The 25,229-nt window shown below is 46.9% G+C and overlaps 1 protein-coding gene across 2 annotated transcripts in view; it reads left to right on the top strand.

Moving 5' to 3' along the window:
- Positions 1 to 10,963: 10,963 nt before the first annotated feature.
- Positions 10,964 to 25,229, top strand: part of LOC147430579 (uncharacterized) — a 44,962-nt gene continuing 30,696 nt past the window's right edge. The window contains exons 1-3 of one of the 2 annotated variants that reach the window (XM_086493173.1): positions 10,964 to 11,164; positions 11,265 to 12,426; positions 12,575 to 13,382. In XM_086493173.1, the coding sequence (XP_086349299.1) occupies positions 11,020 to 11,164; positions 11,265 to 12,426; positions 12,575 to 13,382 (2,115 nt within the window). In that variant the 5' untranslated portion in view covers positions 10,964 to 11,019. The remainder of the gene's footprint in view (positions 11,165 to 11,264; positions 12,427 to 12,574; positions 13,383 to 25,229) is intronic. The other variant, XM_086493172.1, reaches the window with a different exon arrangement.

Below are 25,229 nucleotides of genomic sequence, written 5' to 3'. Positions count from 1 at the left end.
AAAAGGGCATAGATTATGAAGGGACTTTTGCTCCCACTTGTTGTATGACTACTGTGCATTTTTTATGCACATTGGCAGCTCATTTTGGTTGGGATGTACATCAATCAAACATTGTTACTACTATCGTGAATGGTGACATCCATAGTAGGATTGTTCCGCACTTCTCTTGAATTCTTCACTAGTGGGAAAAGACAAAAATTGGACTTCTCCTCTTGATAGAATTCAATTTTAAATTTTTTTACTCTCTTCTAGAATTAAAAGATACAAAGCTACTAAATAAGTTTGGTGCTTCAAAAACAAAATGCATCAAGAGGTGGCCGTCAATTTAGTAGTGTAAGGGAATATGAGAGGGACCTTACAACGTCCCCAACAAAAAGAAAGAGTTGTCCTTTGCTCACGATAGTTAAAAAAGGTGCTTAGTCTTCTCTAACAAGATACATCTCTTTTATATATATAAATATATGTATGAATATTTGGGCCTAGATTTGGCTTCATCAATAATCCATCATTTTCTCTATATAGGTTATGATGTATCTGTTCCCTCTTTAGAGAATCCACATTTCAGTTTACCCCTTAGGGATCCATTTTAGCCATCACATCTAGCTTATCTATCACAACCAATCTTGTTGATGTTACATTTGAGACATTGAACACTCCTTCAAAAACCTTCAATGTGTTTATCTTGCCTCTTTTTGCTTTTCGTATTAGGTCCTCTTAGGAAGTAGGAGGCTCTTGGCCCGGATTTTAGTCCTCTCACTCTCCTTCTCTTTTTAACAAAAAGAAAATAAGTTTCATCTAACAACGGAGGTTCTAAATTCTCTTGTAGTGGTTGGACTCTAGCATGGGCTCTAGTAACTACCCTTAAGTGAAGTATCTCTTCTCCTTTCAAAGTAGATGGAGAAGCCAATTCTTGTACCAATTTTAATCTTGTTTTGGGAGGGTTGTCTCATCAGAGTTCTAGTTCTCAAAGGGTAACTTGGGAAAGGCACATCACTAGCATACTCAAAATAGCTATGCATAATAGCATAATCTATAGGAAGATAGGTTGAGTCTTACTCTCATTTGTAATATTTGCAGTTGGCTCTAGATCCATAGGTTTGCTAGCCTTTTCATCAAGTATTAAATCAGCATACTGCAAAGCCAAAGCCCCAAGAATTGGGGGTTGGGCCCCTAATACCAGGCTTGGCTATTAAGAGCTCCCCCTGTCTCAACGAGTCAGCCCATCCTTGGATAGCTTGTGGGTCAAGCCTTCCCCTAAGTTCATCCAGTGCTTGTGCTTATAAAATAGTAGTTTTGAGTATCATGATATTCCATTTTCCTACATATATCAGACCAAAGCATACAACTTTCACCTTGAGGAAAGTTTGTACGAGTTTGGAGACTCCCAATGGATTGATTACCTACACAAATTTGTAGAAAAAAGCTTCAGGATAGCGTGGTTGATTCCTCTATAATAGCTCGGTCTCCATGTCTCTCGACACATCTTTTGCAAGGCTTGCTTGACGATGGACTCTGAATCAACATGGTGAGTGGTTGCACTAGAGGTTTTTGAGGTAATGTTTGTTGCATCGGTAGTTCCTTCTAGGTCATAGTTGTCTGCAAAAAAAAAAACATCTACGTTACTCTCAGTCAATGTAGAATGATGCTTACCAAAAAGAAGAATATGGAGAGTTTTAATGTGGAGTCCTTCCTAGAAGTACTAAATTAGCCTCTACTGAGAGAGTTTCTCAAAGATAGGCAAAGTGAAATATATTGCTTCTATCAGTCAATGGCTTTGCACATTGTCTCCTTAGGTTCTCACTTAAAACTCAAAATCTAGGTTAGTTTTTTGATGCTTGTTGATGCCCGTCTTACTATTCTCCTCTATGAAGACATTTACCATGACTTCATGTACTTGCAAACTTAAAGTAGCCAAATATTTTCCTTCCATGTGATTCCAAATTCCTTGAACCATTGTGTGCACATCGATGAATTAACTAACCTACCAAAATTTTGCTACATGGTTTGGTGGATCAATCACATTTCCATTGTAGAATTTATATAGTTTTTGTAATGCCTCTGGGTGATCCATCACCTGGGCTCACCCAGGTGATGTGCTTGAGCCCGGATCTCCTTGATTTGTCTGTAGTGGAGTCGTGGGGCTTGGTAGCCCATGGGCGTCATCGGGCCCAGCTTGCCTCAACTTGTTGAAGGGTCACTCCCATACATGCGTCTGGGAGTGGAAGGGGTGTAGCTCTTTGAAAGAAATTTGTAAGTTGTGACTGTCTCCCCCCCCCCCCCCCCCCCTTTGGGGTCTTTGTAGGTGGTTGCAGAAGTGTGTCCATGTGCCTCTGTATCTCTAGCAAGTAGCGCCCCAACTGTCTCTAATCTTTAGATGATATCTCGAAAGGTAGGTTGCCCTTTGAATAGGGACTTGTATTGGCCTTTCTATCCGCATAAGGTTTTCATCTACAACAAAATGCTCCTCGCTCTCCACTTACTCTCTGCATACTCTACACACTCTCTCCTTCATGGGAATGTCATGAGATCACCCCACCTCAACCTCTAGTCTGTGTGATGACACTCTGAGCTGACCAATCACCACTTGTGAGCTGTGTGGCATGTAGGTGTCCATATAGCATCGTCGTTGTATGAACCCATCCTCCATCATGGTAAGAAAATGGTCTTTGTAGTGTGACATCTTCCACTGGAGGGGAGACATGATCCAAGTCTATTAGATATAGAGCTGCCAAAGATCCTATCGGATCACTATGTTTCTGTTGGGTTCAAGCCCTTATTGGTCAGCCTGTGAGAACAAGTCTCAAGGCATGCAGGTATAGACCATTAGTTAGTTGAGTTTGCATGAGGAAAAAGGTGTGGTTGATATCACCTTGCAAAAGCTATGTAAGGACTTTTTTGTTAATAGAATTGAGTAGAGTAGCGTGTGATTTTCTCTGCATACTGTGTCGACTTCCTCTCTCTCTCTCTCTCTCTCTCTCTCTCTCTCTCTCTCTCTCTCTCTCTCTCTCTCTCTCTCTCTCTCTCTCTCTCTCTCTCTCTCTCTCTCTCTCTCTCTCTCTCTCTCTCTCTCTCTCTCGTCCCTCTTCTTGCTCTGCACCACCATGGCTTCATAGCACGAGTTCACAACAACTGGTATCAGAGCCCTATTGGGCCTCGGCGCTCGACAAGCAACGCTCAACAAGCATCTGCGGATATAGCCGCTTAGGGAAGGATGAGCAACATGTCGACTTGCATCAAATTGCACACAGATGGCATGAACAGCATCGCCCTGGCCTAAGCAGCAAAATCCGTAACTTGATCGACTCCCAGTTCGGCCTGTATAGCACGCCCTGAGCATCTCTGTTGCGCTCGACTATCGCCTGCGCCATTACTGTATTACAGAAGGTTTATTTTTGTGTGTAGATTTTCACACTTATTTCAAGTGGCCACCCAATTAATATTTCAAGCAAGGCACTATTCCCACACTTGGGTACCCTCGACCCTGTAGCACGGTGCTCGTCAAGCATAATAATCGGACAATCAATTAGCAGATCAATCATAATAATCGGAAAATCGATTAGCAGATCAAGCATTGGTGAATTTCCAGATTGCAGGTGTTGAATTGGCAAGGCGTGTTTGCGACATATCAAAACGCTACTATCCTTTGCATATTGAATATGGCATCAACAGTCGACAAGTTCAATCGATCCGGCTTCCATACTTGGCAGATCAAAGTTAAAGGCTATTTGATGTGGAAAAACTTATGGAACGTGGTCAAGCCTCTCGCAGCCGATGAATCCGGCACATCCGCTGCAGTTACAAGGGCATTATCTGCTGAGCTACAAAGGAAAGACGAACAAGCTCCAATGGTGCTAGCAATAGACTCTGACATACCGCCTAGGCAATGAACTCTCCCAATCACTATCTCATAGACAAGCCCATATCGTCTCCAAAGGTATCCACAAACTCTCGAGTTGTCTAAAGAGCCTCTCCCACGGGACGATGTCAAAAGCTTTTCAAAAATCCACAAAGCAACAATAAAGCCTCTTCTTTAGCACCTTTGCCCCATCAATGAGGCAGCATAAAATGAAGGTGTGGTCGATAGTAGAGAAGGTCCACTTAAACCCTCCCTGGCCGAGAGCCCGTACGCCCTCAGCCTCCTCGTAAGAACTAAGCTCAGCCTCAAGAACTACCCCATATAGTTTGGCCATTGTAAGGCCGATCATGATAGTCCTGTACTTCCCTGGGTCCAAAGTGTCTCCAGACTTGTGGATCAGCACAATGGTGTGCTTGCTCCACTCTTCTGGGAAGCCCTCCCTTATAGCCCAATTGAATGCATGTGCAATCAACGGGGCTATCGTGGCGGCTGCATAAATGAGGTTCTCACTCTGTAAACCTATATGGTATGATGATCGACGATGTTGTAGTCAGTGGATGGCCTTCTTAACCATCTCCACTGTGAAGGAGGATCTCGTGGGTTGAGGCCCAGGAGGTTGTGGAATTGGAGGCTGGTTCGACACCTCATAGAGTTTCTCTGCGTAATTGTGCCATAAATGTGGATCCTCGATGGGGGTAGTCGGTCTTGGCTCTTGGAGGGTGCGCCATGTTGTGGCACTATCCATGCTCATGAACAGATGATATAGCTCTAGCTCCTGTGCCTCCTCAAAAGCTCACCGCTTTCGGCGAGTGAGAGTCTTCATATGGTGTCTGGCCTCTCAATCAGTGGTCTCTCCAAGATTCCGTTGTGTACGCAGCTGGCAACAAAGGTCTCTACACTCATCATTGTACCAATGGTTCTATGCCATGGTCCCTTGGGGGAGGAGGGGGGGGGGGGGGGAGTGTGGCCTGTATGGGTGGTGTGCAGGAAAGAGTCGATGGCTGATGTTTGAAGAACGGATGTGATGTGGGAGGCAAGCATATGTAGTGGTGTAGAGGGATGGAGCATGAGGAGTCCCTTCTCAACCTCCACAAAGTATAAGGGGGCTAGCTTATGTATGACATGGGTCATGGTGTGTGGGGTGCAAGTCATGTGTGTGTGGGGTGTGGCATGGCCAGTGAGGGAGAGTGCAAGATAGGTGTGGTCAGCTCCAATCGGTATGGGTGGGATGGTGAAAGAGCTAAGTAGGTGGGGAGCCTCTTTGGGTCCCATTATGAAATTCACGGTGCTCCCCCCTCCCCCCCGGGCTGCAACTCCATGTGGTATACATGTCAATCCTCTTGAAGTAGGACATTGTGCCATCCCGTTATAAATAACAAGGCAACGTTGAGAGCCTAATCTGAGCAAATTTTGGCTGTACTCTGTGGTGCAACCTGTGTCTACTGACTCTCTCTTAGTGGCCTCCTCTTGTATGGCAAATAGTGCCATTGGGTCCTCTATATCGTATGTCTCACACTAATTCCTACCTGTCCTGGCATTGAAGTCTCCCATAAATGTGGAGTTATCCATAATCTCATTTGATAGGCATGTGTATGGGGATGATCTCTCCTCCTTCTCCCTTGTTGTCTTTGTGGTAGCAAATTTAGAGCCTAAGGGGGCGAAAATGCAAAAGGAGATGTAGATAGTTCTAGCCTATGATAGCTCAAAATGGATCCAGAGGTAACGTGCCTGTGGGTCTTGTGAAACAATTTGTATCCTTCTCCAAAGTCCCTGTCTAAAGAGTATAGCCACCCCTCCTAACCCTCGTGTGGCGTGTGCTCTCTCGGTGTGAGGACTCCCACTGAAAGCCTTGAATCTTTGGTCGACTCTGCTTTGGACTCTCATGTGTCTCCGTTAGAAGAATGATGTCCAGTCCTATCATCACCTCCTTAAGCCTCTCTAAGTGTGTCCATAGATCCCCATTGCAGTTCCAAACCGCGAGGTGGATCTCCTCATGTGTCCCATAGGCCACAAGTCCTTTATGGTCTTGCCGTAATGATGACCCTACCATCTCGGTATACTGACTTCTTCCCTTCTTTACAAGCTTTCTTGACTATAGGCATGCATGCTTGGCGGTGGCCCTGCTGCATCTTGGCGAGATCGTCGTCAAGGTAGATAGGGGGCCCCTCGAGCCCTCCCAAGATAACCTGGTTAGCTGATGGATGCACATCACTAGTGATAAAAATGAGATACAAATCATCGAAGGTAGGCCGGTCAAGCTTAGATGAGATCCCTCATTGGTCGTTGTCGAATCTCATCAATATCCTCCATGGTCACAATCTCTAATTGGTCGTCTCACATGTCGAGCTAGGATGGTCTGGATCCTCTGCTGCCACCTCCGTTGATGATGTGAGACCCCCCGCGGTTGTGGGACCTGGATCGCGGGGGGTCTCACATCATCAACGGAGGTGGCAGCAGAGGATCCAGACCATCCTAGCTCGACATGTGAGACGACCAGTTAGAGATTGTGACCATGGAGGATATTGATGAGATTCGACAACGACCAATGAGGGATCTCATCTAAGCTTGACCGATAAAATGAAGGTGTGGTCGATAGTAGAGAAGGTCCACTTAAACCCTCCCTGGCCGAGAGCCCGTACGCCCTCAGCCTCCTCGTAAGAACTAAGCTCAGCCTCAAGAACTACCCCATATAGTTTGGCCATTGTAAGGCCGATCATGATAGTCCTGTACTTCCCTGGGTCCAAAGTGTCTCCAGACTTGTGGATCAGCACAATGGTGTGCTTGCTCCACTCTTCTGGGAAGCCCTCCCTTATAGCCCAATTGAATGCATGTGCAATCAACGGGGCTATCGTGGCGGCTGCATAAATGAGGTTCTCACTCTGTAAACCTATATGGTATGATGATCGACGATGTTGTAGTCAGTGGATGGCCTTCTTAACCATCTCCACTGTGAAGGAGGATCTCGTGGGTTGAGGCCCAGGAGGTTGTGGAATTGGAGGCTGGTTCGACACCTCATAGAGTTTCTCTGCGTAATTGTGCCATAAATGTGGATCCTCGATGGGGGTAGTCGGTCTTGGCTCTTGGAGGGTGCGCCATGTTGTGGCACTATCCATGCTCATGAACATATGATATAGCTCTAGCTCCTGTGCCTCCTCAAAAGCTCACCGCTTTCGGCGAGTGAGAGTCTTCATATGGTGTCTGGCCTCTCAATCAGTGGTCTCTCCAAGATTCCGTTGTGTACGCAGCTGGCAACAAAGGTCTCTACACTCATCATTGTACCAATGGTTCTATGCCATGGTCCCTTGGGGGAGGAGGGGGGGGGGGGGGGAGTTGGCCTGTATGGGTGGTGTGCAGGAAAGAGCCGATGGCTGATGTTTGAAGAACGGATGTGATGTGGGAGGCAAGCATATGTAGTGGTGTAGAGGGATGGAGCATGAGGAGTCCCTTCTCAACCTCCACAAAGTATAAGGGGGCTAGCTTATGTATGACATGGGTCATGGTGTGTGGGGTGCATGTCATGTGTGTGTGGGGTGTGGCATGGCCAGTGAGGGAGAGTGCAAGATAGGCGTGGTCAGCTCCAATCGGTATGGGTGGGATGGTGAAAGAGCTAAGTAGGTGGGGAGCCTCTTTGGGTCCCATTATGAAATTCACGGTGCTCCCCCCTCCCCCCCCGGCTGCAACTCCATGTGGTATACATGTCAATCCTCTTGAAGTAGGACATTGTGCCATCCCGTTATAAATAACAAGGCAACGTTGAGAGCCTAATCTGAGCAAATTTTGGTTGTACTCTGTGGTGCAACCTGTGTCTACTGACTCTCTCTTAGTGGCCTCCTCTTGTATGGCAAATAGTGCCATTGGGTCCTCTATATCGTATGTCTCACACTAATTCCTACCTGTCCTGGCATTGAAGTCTCCCATAAATGTGGAGTTATCCATAATCTCATTTGATAGGCATGTGTATGGGGATGATCTCTCCTCCTTCTCCCTTGTTGTCTTTGTGGTAGCAAATTTAGAGCCTAAGGGGGCGAAAATGCAAAAGGAGATGTAGATAGTTCTAGCCTATGATAGCTCAAAATGGATCCAGAGGTAACGTGCCTGTGGGTCTTGTGAAACAATTTGTATCCTTCTCCAAAGTCCCTGTCTAAAGAGTATAGCCACCCCTCCTAACCCTCGTGTGGCGTGTGCTCTCTCGGTGTGAGGACTCCCACTGAAAGCCTTGAATCTTTGGTCGACTCTGCTTTGGACTCTCATGTGTCTCCGTTAGAAGAATGATGTCCAGTCCTATCATCACCTCCTTAAGCCTCTCTAAGTGTGTCCATAGATCCCCATTGCAGTTCCAAACCGCGAGGTGGATCTCCTCATGTGTCCCATAGGCCACAAGTCCTTTATGGTCTTGCCGTAATGATGACCCTACCATCTCGGTATACTGACTTCTTCCCTTCTTTACAAGCTTTCTTGACTATAGGCATGCATGCTTGGCGGTGGCCCTGCTGCATCTTGGCGAGATCGTCGTCAAGGTAGATAGGGGGCCCCTCGAGCCCTCCCAAGATAACCTGGTTAGCTGATGGATGCACATCACTAGTGATAAAAATGAGATACAAATCATCGAAGGTAGGCCGGTCAAGCTTAGATGAGATCCCTCATTGGTCGTTGTCGAATCTCATCAATATCCTCCATGGTCACAATCTCTAACTGGTCGTCTCACATGTCGAGCTAGGATGGTCTGGATCCTCTGCTGCCACCTCCGTTGATGATGTGAGACCCCCCGCGGTTGTGGGACCTGGATCTGCCTAGTTCAATGGCTCGATCAATCAACGTACCTCTCGTGTGGGTGGAATCTCAGATCTGCTATGATGACTGATCCTTTGGGTTTCCCTTGGCTGGTGTAAGGAAGTCTGTGATCTTTCTTTGAGACTGGCTCTCCCATGATGTCCTCAACAAGCTCTCTCTATGTTTGCGCAATAGTAGAAACAATCCAAGACATCTCTGATCCTCGTAGCTCATGACTCTAAAAATAGGTCCAAAACCCTCTTCGAACAAATAGTGAAAGCGACCTCGTATCTCATAGTACACCGGGTAGTGACACGTGTACTGTAGCTTTGTCTCTTGCTCTAGGCAACGTAAATGACATATCCTAGCCTCCTCTGATGGTACTCCTCGAAATCGGCCTCTCTCAATCTGAAGCTAATGTGAGGATGTACGTATCTGCCTAATAACACACTGAATCCCATGAGATAAGTGTGTATCCATGTATGCATGCGTAGTCACAAAATCGTCCTGCGTGACTTGGAGAAGATGCTCTCTATAGAAAGCCATCTTCGTGCCCCACTCCTGTGCCGACTGTATCCATGTGCTCCTGATATCTAGCTGCATGATTTGGAGAAGATGCTCTCTATAGAAAGCCATCTTCATGCCCCACTCTTGTGCCGACTGTATCCATGTGCTCCTGATATCTAGCTGAATGAGATCGTGATGTATGAGTGTGGTGACGTCTGTCCGTGTGAGAGATAGGGAGGGTGCATCCAAGGAATACTGGAACAAAGGCAATCTATCCATGCTGAAACCATGCGACTGAAACCATGAAGTCATCAGCCCCATACCAACATGCTGTGTCACCCTGCATTTCTAGTTGTCTGGGCCAACTCCAAGGCTAGCCGAGCATATCTGTCTCTAGGGAGGTCCCATACATTGTGTATAAAGGATACTTATCTAGTCAATGCCTCGACCACGAGGGGTGGCGCGGCTAGCTCGGCTCGGATAATCTCATGTGGCAGTGAGGCCTTAGCTCGAATCATCCGAGAAATCATAGAGATAAGAAGCCTCTCCACACATCTCTCCATCTATCTGTGCTGCCGGATCTGCCATGGTGGTCTACTGAGGTTCCCCATATCTGAACTCCGTAAAGCATAGATAAAGCCACCATAATGTCAAAAGCCAGAGCTTTGTTCGCGTTTCCCGAAATTGAATAGAAAGATGTATAAAGAAAAAAATGATGTTTATATAGTAGTATGTGCATTGATGAAGACTGGAGAATGTTAGATGCCAATAGAGGAGAAGGACGCTGCACCTAGTTAACAGAGGCGATCAAAAGAGGAGTCTCCTCAATAGGTGACTTGGCTGTACCCTTAACACCACAGATGAGGAGGTGAGGAGAGGAATAATGGAAGACAACGTGGTATTTGAAGTCGCCATGGGGCCCAGGGTAATGGAAGATGCACAAGCACCATGCGCCAAGAAGGAATGTAACAGAGAGCACTGCCCATTGAGTGTGCCCCTTTGAGGACCATGTGTACCTTAGTCGTCAACACACACACACACACACACACACACACACACACACACACACACACACACATATATATATATATATATATATATATATATATATATATATATATAGAGAGAGAGAGAGAGAGAGAGAGAGAGAGAGAGAGAGAGAGAGAGAGAGAGAGAGAGGACCTTCAGGCTTCACGACTGGGAGAGAAGCTTTAATAATCCCCAAGCATGCATTTGCAATCATGTGTCAAACAAACTCCTTGAAAATATTCTGCCAGACTCTCATTATGTATATATATAAAGTGAGCACATTGAATAATAGGATCAAAAATCTTATCGCAATATCTTTTGAGAGAAAACATGAGATTGTCACCTACTCAACAACCCACCAACCCACCACTACCACTCATAACTTTTTCTTGAGTGCTTACTACAACTATAAACAATTAGGATTTTTTGTTCCAAAAAAATTAATCTTATTTTTAGGTAGCCAAAAAGAGAAGTCATCTCTATGGCCTTTGCCCTTTGGGTAGGTTAAAAAAAAAAAGTGAAATTGGATGGGAAAGATTTTGTGTGACTCAATACCCAATGCCCCTTTTTAAAGGAGGAGGCAAACAAATGCAACACCCTCTCACAAGGAAAATGGTAAGAAAGAAAGTTTGTCATCATTAGCTTGTCATATGGCACTAATCCATGAGATTTATCCAATGGTCCACAATTGCACCCAAAATTCCAACCCTTTACTAATAAGGACTACTTATGTAGTCCAAAAAACCCCCTCCACAAAAGCACAAATGACTATGGTTCACCCCTTAATCCCAAGGTTGATTTAACACTAGCCTTGGTAGCTTTAAATTTTTTGTCGTTGCGCTTAAACCCTGCCGAACATGGACGAGCTTGGCTCCCCAAGCTCGAAGAGGCTACGATTGTCTTCATCGAGCACGCAGGAAATAGCCGAAGAACTGCAGTTTGATAGCTCTGGCGACGTAGAAGCGAAAGAGTGGAGGGAAACTCGTCAATCGGAAGCCAAGGGTGGGTCTTCTTATTTATTTTTCCTCAGAAATTGAGCTCAGAATACAAGAGTGTTCTTGCTCATTTGGGTCTTAGAAGGCTAAGTGCTCTTTTGTTTCAGAACAAGTAAAGGAAGATGCTGAACTGGAAGTCAAATTATCTGGTCGCATGAGACTCGAGGATTTGGACGAAAGAATAAAAAATGCTCTAACTGGAATCACATCCAAGCATCCTAGGGAAGCCCTTGTAGCATTCAGACAGCTGCTGCAAGGTGATGATGGTGGTAACCTCCTCTGCCAATACGTGTTGCTTTCTCCCAAATGTACTGAAATCGTGTCCATCTGGTCATCGGAGTCCGGTAAAGAGTATGCAGTACCTTTGTTACAACTCTTTGAAGAGCTTTTGAAGCATCCCGTGGGTAAAATGGATGAATCCCTACTTACAGATCCCAGCAGGCAGTTGTTGCAGGTGGTACGGCTTCGCCTAGACAAAGTAGCACGGCTCATTATTTCAACCAAGCTCAAGGATATTTATGCAAACCTAACATCAGGGGAACGAAGTCGCCAATGTGCCGCCTTGCATCTTCTAGCATCAATTGTGAAACGAGGCAACATGCTAGCATCAGAGGTAGCTATTACATTTGACTTCAATTTGAATGTGCTACCCAATTTGGCCAGGCCCCCAAAACCCAAGAAGAGAGAGGTGCAGAGCTCTCATAAGTGGTCAACTCGTTCTGCATTTATTGACTTTGCTATATCGTTCTTAGAGGTTTGTCAAGCAGCCCTTCTCCGATGGGTGCTTCAGATTCGGCCTCTGTACGGTGGGGTACTGCATAAGCTCGCCAATGATGATGAAAGCACGATAATTCATGTGCTTAAGGTGTTCCAACTCAAAGTTTTAGATGCCTCTGCTATGGTGCCTGCAGGGCTTCAGAGTGCAGTGTTTGGTGATTCTGCACTTGAACAGATGGCAGCCATATCATCTGATGTCCTACGCCCAGAGGCAGCAGGAGTAGCACATGACATTCTTTTACAGCTCTGCACCGATGCATCACATGGTATTTGTCCAGAGCCAGCTCTTGTATGGGGTGCTACCTCTGGAAAGGCTGGGAATTTTGGTGGCGGCCATGGTAGGCTAGTGAGGTTGATGGTCAAATTGAGGGCAACTGAGGTCCAAAACCACAGGGATCTGCTTTTATCTATAGCAGCAAAAAGGCCAACACTTGTTGCTAATTATTTTGACTTCTTTCCTTACTCTCTTGAGCCAAGAGATACTAATTCCTGGTAATTAAACAGTCAGACCTTCTCTTGCTTAACCCTCCAATTTTTGATTTGGTATTTTTGCATTGTATAAATTAGTGATTCTGGCAGTGTGGTCTCTCACTCCTGCTTCAGGTCAGCGAACACAAGATGACATTGAGCCAGTATGCAGGTTTGCAGCTGCTGCTCTGATCTCGGACATAATCTTGGTTAGCCAGGCTGCGCCACCGCTTGAGCCTCTTGCAACTCAAGGTCTCCCCCCTCCGACAATTGATAGTCCTCTTCCACAGGCAATATTAAGAAGTGCTTTACCTAGGACTCTCACTCGGTTGACTATCAATCGTGGTTTGCTACATGCAAATATGCTGGTCAAACATGTGTGCTTGCGAATGCTTTCAGAAGTTCTGTCAGCTGGTGAGTTTTATCTATGTTCAATCAACAAGGCACAAACTACTTTCCAGCAGAAGTTTGACATCGGAGAGTCAAGATTGGATGCTATAACGACAAAGAGTGAAGGTGGTCTTGATGCATGTGTAGATATGGAAACCTTAAGATTTGATAGCAACCCTGATGACTTGGAACCTCATGATTGTGAGGAGCTGGATGCTCATCACAAATGGCTGGAATTTGGAAAACATTTTGAAAATGAGCTGCGCTCTGTTTTGCCAGATCCTCAAGTTCTTTTCTCTTTGCTTTCCTTAAAGCCGAGTAGCAGTGACGATCCATCTGGCATCAAGGGGACAAAAGGTTCTCTGGAAGCTGGGCGCAATGATGAACCAATGGTAAATATGGAAAGGGATGATTCACATGCCAGCGGAGTCGATAATCGCGAGGAGGATCTTGTAACTCTCACAGAAAGTGGAGAGGCTAAGTTGGTAGATGTATGGAATGCAGATGAAAACTTAGTTCAGTCAGGGGAATTAGAAGATGTTGGAGGTTTTCTCAATGCCAAACTGTTGGAAGTGCTGGCTACATATCAGGTACTAACTTGACAGGATCAATCACTAATCGTGCCACCTTTTATAATTTAGGTCTCAACTTGTTGTGAGGATTTGGTAAGGCCTCGCATATGCAACGTGCCATGAGAAAAACACAGTATTAGTGTATGTTTGGTGTGTGTGTGTGTGTGTGTGTGTGTGTGTGTGTAATCAGATTTACAAAAAAGTGTGTGTTGGGAGCATATATCAATGCCCACTATTTAGCACCGATGACGTTAGTGGGGAGGTCATAGTACTTAGCCAATACTATGCATTATGGAGCTAGTGGTTATTGGGTGATGTGGAAGATTATCATGAGCATATAACTTGCAATTTTCTTGAAGGCAAACTGGGATCTTTCTTGGTTAATTTGAGCATATCTGTATCATGGCATATCTTATACTTGTATTAGTGGAAAGTATTAATCTGAGTTGTGGAGAGTTGATTCTCTCTATTTTTAGTGGTGCACACTGCATATGCCCTATCAACCACATTTTTATTGTATCAATTCCTTCACCTTGTCTCTTTATTTAGTGCCAGGCCTCATTATGGTTGACTTTGAATTTCATTTCTAGATTAATGACAAACTCATTCAGCAACCTTTGTATTGAAGTATGCTCACATGCATGTATCTTTGTGGTGTGTGTATGGGAGCATATTTGGATACCTAGTTCTACACCACTGATTTGGGGATGTAAGTGGAATGCTTATTCAGTACTATGCATGTTGGAGCTGATGGTTATTGTCTTGATGACCACCACGAGGCTATAATCTGCACGTTTATTTAAAGGTGAGTCTGGGCTGTGCCTGATTCATCTAGGTGTATGTATGCCATGGGGTTGACAGTTTGAAGTGAATTCTCGTATGGCTGGCTGGAGCAGACGCAAACTTACAACCGGACAAGTACATCATACTATTCCTGTCAATACCAGCTTGAACTGGCTTTAACATTCTATGCCTCTAGCTTTGATTTTTGTGCCGATTTGCATAGTCATAGGACTGTTTTTTCTCTTTGTGAATGATAATTTATCGCCACATATTGGATTGAAAGCGGTTAAAACCTGAATAAGAACTTAATTTTCTGTCAAAGTTCATTTGACGATGAAATTGGCTGATTTTTATCGTCTGCGATCACTGGCTATGGCTATGACTATTCCTGCGTGGCTGATATATTGGTCTGGGGAATGACAGCTTTTTAGGAACAGTCTGAAACCTATCCTTGTTCGGCTTCAATGGTAAAAATGAATAAGCCTGAAGAAGAAGGCACCTTGGAATGAGCTGGATCTTGACAACTATTTTTGAGTTAGGCTCGCTGATGAGGAATTCAGACCTTCAGATATCAGACAACCAAGCGACAGTATCAGTCTAGCAGACATCTGATGAGAACTTCAAAAGAGAACCGCACCAGACTTCAGAGAAATGATTGAATCGAATTGAATAGGTAACTAATTGTGACAACTCAGAATGTAGTTCTGATTCATATTACTGAATATAGTTCAGAGTACAATTGGACATGATTGGTTCATATTCAGATTTAGATACAAGGTTACAGGATTCTGGAAGGATTAACTAGGATCCTGAAATTTAATTCTGGCTTGAAAAGTACAAATGATACAAAGGGCCATCACTAAGTGCTCCTAAGCTCTCCTAGGCTCTCCTGAGTGATATGTCGAGTCGAGACAAGAGGTCGGTTAAATGAGATTAACGGGTTCTATTAAAATATGGGTATTGGCAGTGGATTCTGACTGCTCGGCTTAGTCGTACACATTTCGCCTCCACGTGGCATCTGCTGCTGCTGGTGACTTTTGAAAGCCTCAACCTGTAGCCTCTAGAGAGGACCAGTGTGAGGCATCTGTCTAAAGAGACTGGTACCACCTGCTATGTTCCTTCTCCCCCTTCCTGAATTTTGGTATATCCAAAATTTCAAATCACAGGCCTTCCTTTTGTTTGGTGCCTTCTTCACAATAGGCTTTTGAACTGCACCAGGTGGCGTCTGAGCGAATAGAGTTGGTGCCCACAACTTCGCTTACTCGTTCCAGATTGTTTGGTAACCATCTGATGTTGAGGAACACTGGGGAGGCTGCATTATCCTTCATGATTAGTCTGTAAATGGCTTCTTGCTCCAGTTGCTCCTTTTAGGTGGTCATTGTCTCGACTTCATAGGGTGTGAGCTGGTACCATTTCTTTGTGTCAGGATCATACATCGTTTTCTTTCTTTTTGTCAGTCTAGCTCTTGCCAACTTGTGACATATAGAGGGAGTTGTCATCCACCCAGCTGGATCTGGTTGATCTACTTTGATTCTATCCTCAAAAAGAATTTCGGCCATTTTTCTGAACTGAGGCTCATGACTAGCTTTGTTGGGAAGATCCTTCTTTGGAATCTTCGAAGCTTGGATAGGCAATTGCAGAAGGTCATTGATATTCCTTATTAGCTGCCCTGATTGGTCTTTGCACTGGCTCATCATCTTTTTGACGTTAGCTAGGTAGCTCAACAACGGCGTCTTTCTTGTCAATGTTGAGTACATACTTCTAGGCTACCCATAGAGCATTAGTGTGCTCATTTTAATCTCGAAGTTGGTTGGAAATCTGAACATAGGTTATCTGATCCACAGGTTCATTGTACATTGGGTACAGTGCTGGGTAGAACCTTGGGAGATCATCCTCTTTCATAGGCAATGCATACATCAATACAGGGGAATCTGACATAGTTTCAATATAATGAAGTACAATATCATTCTCTGCTAGAATCATTTTCCTGGTGACCCTGACTGGATGCCGCCTCTTGAGAGCATGTTCTTGCTCCCACATTGTTATTTTGGTCACCTTGCCTCGGCTACTTGATGCATTGTTTCCAGTAGCACCACCATCCTATGATCCAGTATCTTTCGAGGAATCTGCAGCTTGTGAAGTGTTGCTTTCATTTCGTCCTGACTACCTTTGTATGCCGATCGGTTCCCCAATAGGAATTCTAATTGAATCCCTAAATTTTGTGTATTCATCGTAGCAAGCTTTCGGATCTTGAGATTCCCTTGTGCATCTGCCTTTGGAATCATATATTCTGGAATTCTGTCTAGAACTTGAAGACATTGGGATGAGAGGGTAGCTGGCATTCCTCTTGATCATGATACTGGCGTCCTTTCCACTGAGCCACCGTTCTCCTGGCTCGGACATAAAGCATTTCGAATCTCTCTAGTATGGGGGACGATGATTGTAAAAAATGTTGCTTTGTGGAGAATATGGCCCCACAAATCATTGCTTTAGCATTACTTTTTTGCGTGTGCGCATGGCAGTCTCACAACGCTAGAGGTGTAGGACAGGCAGAGATCGAGAGAGGTCTGCTCAATGATGTCGTTCTCTGTCAGCAAAGAGGGCTACAAGCTGCCTTCAGCCGAGCAATGCAGCTCTCGTTTTGTCTGAGCCGACATGGTTGTTCTCGTTTTGTCTTAATCAAGAAGGCTGCAGAGTTAGAGGCATGGCGACAGGAAGGAGATGGGCCATGGTATGCAGGTGCGTTTTTTTTTTTTTGGGGGGGGGGGGGGGTGGCATGGCACGCAGGTGGCAAGGGCAGCCTGCAATATCAATAATAATATTACTTGGCAGAGGGGGATCTTGCCAAGTCGTTTTTTTTTTAACAGTATCCTAGTATCCAGATCCGAATAAATATGTCTGGATCTGGAGCTTTTTTTCTTGCCTTTGCTTCTTGTTCAGACTCAGAAGTTGTAATGAAAAAGGGGTCAGACTAAGAGTCTGAATCTCTCTCCGTTTGAATAGCCTTCCCTTTATCCTTGCGTGTCAAGACCAACTGGTGCTGAGTATGATCAATCTGCTGGTTGTCAGGCTGGCTGTTTGGGGTCCGACCGGGTTGACTATTTGGAGTCTGATCTGGATGATCCTTTGTCACGTGCACAGCTAACCCTATGTGCATGTGAACAAGCTGTAACTCCTATTTCTAGGGTTTAGGACAGCTTAGGAAGTATTCTGGCGTGCACGCAGGACCTGCAAGTTGCATATCCTGTGATTGCACATGATCACTGCTAGTGTTTGCTAGGTGTAGGCATTCGGGACCGGTCGCATTTAAGTCATTAGTATCAAGCCTAGGTAGTTATCAGCATACAAAGCACCTTTATTAATTAATTTTAATTTATTAGTAAGTTGTGGGGGACTAATAAGAGATCGCTCGATCCATCCATTTGGGCATCAGTCAGTCAATACACAATACCACAGTCAGCATGCAGAGCACCCTAGCGTTTCCAGGAAGTTAACCTCCTGGTGTTTCCATCTATAGTAGTTCTCCCTCATCAACGTTTTCAGCCTTCCATCACCAGATCCATTAGCATCCCAGTAGATACCCCAATGTTAGTATTTTTCAGCCCTCCAACATTCAGCCCATGTGGTGTTTTTGGATGCAGATCAGCCTTGCAGATTTCAGCCCATGGCCTCGTCAGTTTGCAGATCCCAAGTCAGAATCTAGATACACTAGCGTTTTGCATTTTCAACCCTTAGCCTCGCAGATCCAAGCATTCACCAACATCCCATCAGCATCTCAGCATCTAGGACAAGTGTATAAGCACTTGTATAATCTAAAGAAAATACCTCTCTAGCAATAGAGAGGGGGCCCTTGGAGGCGGGTTTGGGACCCTATCGGGTGTTACTCTTCTTCTCTGTATCACTCACAGAACCTTCACCCAATATCATTGTCTCTTCTCTCTCTAGTCTATTGCACATCTCTCCCATGAAGTAAAAGGAACTCTCTCATGCAGTAAAAGGAACCTTGAGTATGCACTAAGCACTCATCTCGAGTATTCACCATAAACCATGTCACATGCGCACTTCACTTGCGCTACGTGGACAAGCTTCTGTTGTAGTCTAGCCTAGGATCTAGCTTGGCACTTTGTGAGCCTCTAGAAGGACTACATGCCCAGGCAGGTCTAGTTGCATACCCTCTCTTGCACAGTGCAACATTCAGCATATAGGCATTTTACCGCGTGTGAACCGCCTCTTAAGCCACTTATTAATAAGTGACTTTTAGCCTTTTACTAAATCATGGGGCTGATTTGGCCATTGCTCGACCTAGTCTTTTGAGGCTATTTAGGCAGCATGGGGCAATGCTTGAAGAGCAGAGGAGATAGGCGAAGTAGAAGAACCCGTAGTACTCGCAACACTAGAACCCTCAACCAACCTCTCAACGTTTTCAACATTCAGCCCATAACCTCGTTGCAGTTGCAGATTTCAGCCTCGGCATTCCCTAGCATTTTTGGCATCCAGCCATAGCCTCGCCGTACAAGCATCTGTACCAAGTATCGTCGTCGAAGTATCCCTCGTCGTCGTCATCGTCATTGTCATCGTCATCGTTTGGAAGGTGTAGCGGAATGAATGTTGTATTTTCTCAAGATGAGTGATCTTTATTGCTCAAGGTTCCTTTTAGTTCTTAGGGAAAGAGAGAGCTTTCCGTCTTGTGGAGAGTGCTATGATCACGAACAAAGTGAGTGGATATTGTGCGTGCAAGTGAATGAGACTGAGAGAAGGAGAGAGAAGAGATACGACACCGAGAGGTTGTAAAACCCTCCTCCGAAGGCCCCACTCTCGTCGGCAAGAGTGGTCTACTTGATTGCACAAAAAGTGTACAATTCGAATGCAGTGGACTGATGCAATGGGACTATGCCAATGACGACGACGGTGATGACGGCGACTTAGGCTGAAATCTGGGATCTTCTTGGTGGCTGGAAATGACTGTTTCGGGCTGGTTCTATGGCTGAAATTTACTGTCTTTGCTGGGCTGATATTAGGATAAAAAAGTACGCTGCTGAATTCTGCTCTTTGGCTGCGTTTTTCCTTGCTTTAACACCTGCTGTAAAACGCTGATGCCTGGCTGTAAAAACGCTGAATAGTGGATGCAAAAACGCTGCAGATCTGCTGCGATTTTAAGGCTGAATGCTGAAGATAAAAACGCTGGTTGGCTGCAGGGTCTAGGGCGTGTTTAAGGGCTGAAATTGCTGCTACAGAAAGTCCTTCAATGCTGAAAACCGATTGGCTTGCACAGGTTCCCGATGCTAGTCAAAACGCTGAAGACCTGTCCTGCTAGCGTTAGTGATAAGATGGGATCTCTGGCCTTGGGCAGTGATTGGAAAACGCCAATAGCATGAGAGGGATGGCGATGGGTGCTAGGGATGGAAGGACTTAGCATGCGAGAAGCAAAACGCTGATGAAGGGGAGTGGATGGGGAGTGGCCTTGCCAAGGTTGGAGAGGGTCTTGCTGAGAGAGGGAGGGAACACCTGTCGCTTGGTAGCCTGCTGCGCTCCTTGGCTCATCTGCCAATTTGTGCTAACTTGGGTTTGCTTATAAATTAACTTACCCAATTTGCCCTACTGAGTACCCAACAAAAGTCACTTAATAAATAAGTGAAAAATGTCAAAAATAGGGAAAAATGGGATAAAATCATCTAAAAAATCCCCAAACTGACTCTGATGGAATCTGATGGAGATGCTTATGCTTATGCAGTGTGCAACCAGAGGATATGCATCTATAGTACTATACTGAGTGACTGGGCATGCACGGTCTACGAATAGACTCACAAAAGTGCCAGATCACTTCTAATCTAACTGGACTAGACGTGACGGAAACCTTGCTATGGTGTAGCTTGTCCACGGACACATAGGGTTGGGATGTGTCACGTGACATCGTTGTCATCGTCGACGCGGCACCAAGCATCTCTAGTAGCACCCCTTAGCACCTTCAATACCTAGCAGTACCCAGTACTCAGCCTCTCAAGTACCAAGGATCCACCACAGTACCCCTCAACATCTACTTCAGTACCTACCCTTCAGTATCTCAGCAGTACCAAGCATCTGCATCCATTATCATCTCAGCAATTAGCATCATTGTATCAGCATTTGTGCAAGTGATAAAGCAAGCACTTGCTCTGGCAACAGAGCAAGGGGGCCCTTGACGGTGGTTGGGACCCTACATGCAGTGTCCTCTCTCTCTCTCTCTCTCTCTCTCTCTCTCTCTCTCTCTCTCGCTTTACACCAGAGGCATACTGATCGACCGAGCGACTGAGCTGGGGAGATCCAGACGCCCACGACTGCGGAGGACTACACAACATCGACAGAGGCTGCAGCAGCAGAGGTCACTTTGGCTCGACATGCACGACGCCCGGTCAGACTACTGACCATGGAGGAGATTGATGAGATCCGCCAGCGAACCGATGCTGGATCTCCTGTGATCTAGTTATCCCAGCTAGCTGTTTTAGCGGCTTAGTCCACACTCAGCAGTCTAGGATTCCATAGTATTTTATTTTGTCATTTTGTGATCTTGTTACTCTGACTTTGTATCAAATCCACCACATTGTAACTTTCGGATCTCATAGGTCACTTTGGCCTTTTGAAGACGTTAATATAACATTTCATTTCATTTCATTTCATCTCTCTCTCTCTCTCTCTCTCTCTCTCTCTCTCTCTCACGCAGCCCTCCCCCTGCCTTCACGCAGCCCCAGCCTCCTCTCTCTCGCAGCCCCCCTCCAGCCTCCCCCTCACGCAGCCCCTCCCTCCCCCTCACGCAGCCCCTCCTCGCTCCCCATCACGCAGCCATCTCTCTCTCTCTCTCTCTCTCTCTCTCTCTCTCTCTCTCTCTCTCTCTCTCTCTCTCTGTGCCGCCCCTTGCTGCCCTGCGTGTCCGCGCGCTGTCCACCCCCAGCTGTAGCAGTTCGCGGCACAGCCGCTGCTGCAGCCCCACCTGCCATTGCCGCCCCTGCCGCCCTGCCGCCGCTGCCATTCGCTGCCGACTCCCCCTGTTGCGTCGCTCCCGCCATTGCCCCCGCCTGCTGTTGCCGCCTGCTGCTGAACTGCCCCCCCCCAGCCTCCCCCTCACGCAACCCCTCCTCTCTCCCGATCACACAGCCATCTCTCTCTCTCTCTCTCTCTCTCTCTCTCACACACACACACACACACACACACACACGGATACATACCCACACACACACTACACACATACACGCATACATACACGTACTCCCCTTCTCCCCTCTTCTTCACAATATGAAGAGAGGGTAGCTCCGAATACAACTATGTCTTCCCCCATCATCAAGATGCCGAAATCGACAATGAAGACAACCTTCATGCTCACGAACAAGAGGCTTGCACAATTGGAGAAGGACATGAAAGAATGGTGGATGGAGAGAGAGATATGGAGGGAGGAGAAAGCCACCTTCATCAAGCTATGGAACGAAGAAAAAGAGGACATGAGAGCGGAAATCCAAAACCTCAAAGAGGAGAAGGAGAGAAGGGCACGGGAGAACGAGAAGGAGAGGGAGAGATGGAGGAAAGAGCAAGAAGAGATGAAGGCACAAATCGACCTCCTTCATGCTTCCATCACATCCCTCACCCCGAGGAAGGAGAGATTAAAGAGGAGGCTAAGGAAGCCCTCAAGGAGGAGATCACCAAAGCCCTCACCGCAAGCATTGAGGACAAATTAGAAGCCACCAAAGAAGGATGGGTCGAAGTGGTCAAAAAGAATATCAAGAAGGTAGCAAGAGAGGAAGCCCAAAAAGATGAGGTACTCATCGTACACACAACCATCGAGGAGGAGAAAATGCGACAAGCTCGCCGTCTCAATGTGCGAGTGACCGGCATCAAAGAAGAAGAAGGGTCCACACCCGAGAGCGATGGGAAAGCCTTATGCAAGAAAGTGGGATACAAGGAAGAAGAGATCCCTTTCTCCAAAGTTTGGAGAGCCGGCAAAGATCCAAAGAAGAGAGCTCTCACCCTCCAATTCGCCTCCGAGGAGTCTCGAACTTCTTTCCTCCGAAAGAGGGTCATCTTGAGAGGGCTAGAAGGCCCCCCGATTTATCTTGATGATGACCTCACAAAGATGCAACAAGATCACTGCCGCACGTGCATGCCTAGAGTCCACCAGGCCCGCAAAGAAGGGAAGAAGGCAGTATATCGAGATGGTAGGGTTATCATTGATGGCAAGACCATCGCATAGGGACTCGCGGCCTGTGGGACACACGAGGAGATTCATGTCACGGTTTGGAATTGCAATGGAGACCTATGGACACACCCAGAGAGACTTGAGGAGGTGATGAGAGGTCGAGACATCATTCTACTTACAGAGACACACGAGAGCCCAGAGAGAGGGTTACCACGGATACATGGTTTCCAATGGGAGTCTCTACATCGGGGATGTATGCGCCAGCACACCACTCGCGGTTCAGGAGGAGTGGCTATACTTTTTAGACAGGGGCTTCACAGCAGACTACAGATTGTTGCCCGGGACCCACAGGCCCGATACATGTGGATTCGCCTCGAGCTCTCACGAGACAGGATCGTCTACATTGCCCTTTGCTACTTTGCTCCCACAGGCTCCAGATTCGCCCCTATTGAGCAGGAGTCACCGTACGCATGCCTCACGGAGGAGATTATGGAGTACTCCACACTGGGTGAAGTCTTCCTTATGGGAGACTTCAATGCTCGTACGCGCAGTGAGCAGTGTGAGACATATGACCACGAGGACCCAGAGGCACTACACACTCTAGATGAGGAGGCTACTATGAGAGATACAGCAGACAGAGCTCCAGTCACAGCCTACGGACGACACCTACTTCGACTTGGCTCCCAGCACCGTCTCGTTATTTATAACGGGATGGCCCAGTGGCCCACCTCAGGGGGCCTGACTTGTATGCCACATGGAGTTACAGAGGGAGGGGGGAGTACAGTCGACTATATTCTGGGACCCAGGGAGGCTACACACCTTATCACATCCTTCACCATTCCACCCATACCCATCGGAGCCGACCACACATACCTCTCTTTCTCCATCACCGGAGATACCATCCCACATAGCTCCACAGCACACACTCCACACACCACCATCCATTTCACACATGAGCTAGCCTCTCTTTACTCAGCCGAGGTCGAGCATGGCCTATGCCTCCTCCACCCATCCACACCATTCTCAGTTCTCACATCACATATCTCTTCCGTTCTCCACACTTCAGCTATTAGCTCTTTTCCACACACCACTCACACAGGACGCACTCCCCCCCCTGGGACTATGCCTCAGAACCGCTGGTATGATGATGAGTGCAGAGAGTTATACCGACACCTCCGTGCACGGCGAGCCTTAGGAGAGATCACAGAGAGAGAGGCCAGACGAGATATGAAGACGCTGACACGCCAAAAGCGGCGAGCATTCGAAGAGGCACAGGAGCTTGAGCTATACCGCCTCTTCATGAGCATAGATAGCGCGACGGCATGGCGCACCCTGCGCGAGCCACGTCCGACCACAGCTATTGAGGATCCACAGATATGGCATGATTATGCAGAGCGCCTCTATGAGGTGCCAGGGCAGCCTCCTATCCCACAGCCACATGAGCCACGCCCCACGTGCTCCTCCTTCTTTACAGCAGAGATGGTAGAGAGGGCCATACGCCGCATGCAGCACAGACGATCAGCTGACCACACTGGATTACAGAGTGAGCACATCATTTATGCGGCCTCCACTATAGCCCCGTTGATTGCACATGTCTTCAACCGGGCTATAGGGGAGGGCTTCCCAGAGGAGTGGACACAGCACACCATAGTGCCTATCCACAAATCTGGCGACACCCTGGACCCAGGGAACTACAGGACTATCATGATTGGCCACACGATGGCCAAACTATATGGAGCAGTACTTGAGGCACAGCTTAGCTGCTATGCAGAGACCGAGGGTTTACGAGCTCCAGGCCAGGCAGGTTTCAGACGAGCTTTCTCCACCACTGACCACATCTTCGTTCTGCGCTGCCTCATTGATGGGGCAAAGGCGCGGAAGAAGAGGCTTTACTGTTGCTTTGTGGATTTCCGCAAGGCCTTTGACACAGTCCCACGCGAGAGACTCTTCCAGCGCCTTCACAGCATTGGGGTACCGACAGAGATGATTTGGGCCATATATACTCTCTACGAGAGGGTGACGGGTCGAGTTCGTTGCCCAGGCGGCTTTTCAGAGACCATTGCTAGCACCATTGGTGTTAAGCAAGGATGCCCACTCTCCCCGACACTCTTTGGGCTCTACATCGACGAGATCTCCGACTACATACTACGAGCAGGGGGAGAGGGGAGCGACTTGGCAGGTACTCCGGTCCACATCATGTTATATGCTGATGATATTGTGTTGATTTCAGAGTCACCCGAGGGCTTGCAACGCCATCTTGAGGCCTTGGACGAATTCAGCACACACAAGGGGTTGACTGTGAACCTTGACAAAACCAAGGTCATGATCTTTCACACATCCAGTGCAGTGAGGAGCGCTGCCACCTTCACAGCAGCAGGAGGACAGGTTGATGTAGTCACCTCCTATGTCTATCTTGGCATCACATTCACCAGTCTACCAGGACCCTTCACTATGAGGCAGGCTGCTGCTGACAGGCTCACCCGAGGATATGCAGCTCTGACCATGCTAGAGCGGAGATGCCACCAGGCACACTTTCAGGAGCCCCGCACGAAGGGCTGGCTTTTTGACACCTTAGTCACCCCGGCCCTGATGTACTCGGCGGCAGTATGGGCACCAGGATTGACAGATGACCAGTGGACACAGCTTGAGAGACCACAGGTATGTATGATCTCACGCTTGCTCCGCAGCAAGAAGACAGTGCCACATGACATTATTAGAGCCGAGCTCGCCACACCACCTATGGTTGTAGAGGCATTATTCCAGACAGTTTGCTTCATCCAGAGGATGAGAGAGCTACCTCCTGACAGACTTACTCGTAGAGCATTTGAGGCAGCTATACAGCTATCAAAGAGTGGGCATGCGAGAGCTTGGTACTCACAGGTCAGAGCATGGTTTGAGGGACACGGTCTTGACATGGAGAG

The sequence above is a fragment of the Adiantum capillus-veneris genome, chromosome 21, assembly GCF_014529385.1.
Source record: "Adiantum capillus-veneris isolate H3 chromosome 21, ASM1452938v2, whole genome shotgun sequence".
Lineage (NCBI taxonomy): Eukaryota > Viridiplantae > Streptophyta > Polypodiopsida > Polypodiales > Pteridaceae > Adiantum > Adiantum capillus-veneris.
The sequence above is the reverse complement of the archived record's forward strand: the minus strand, read 5'-3'. Positions and strand labels throughout refer to the sequence as shown.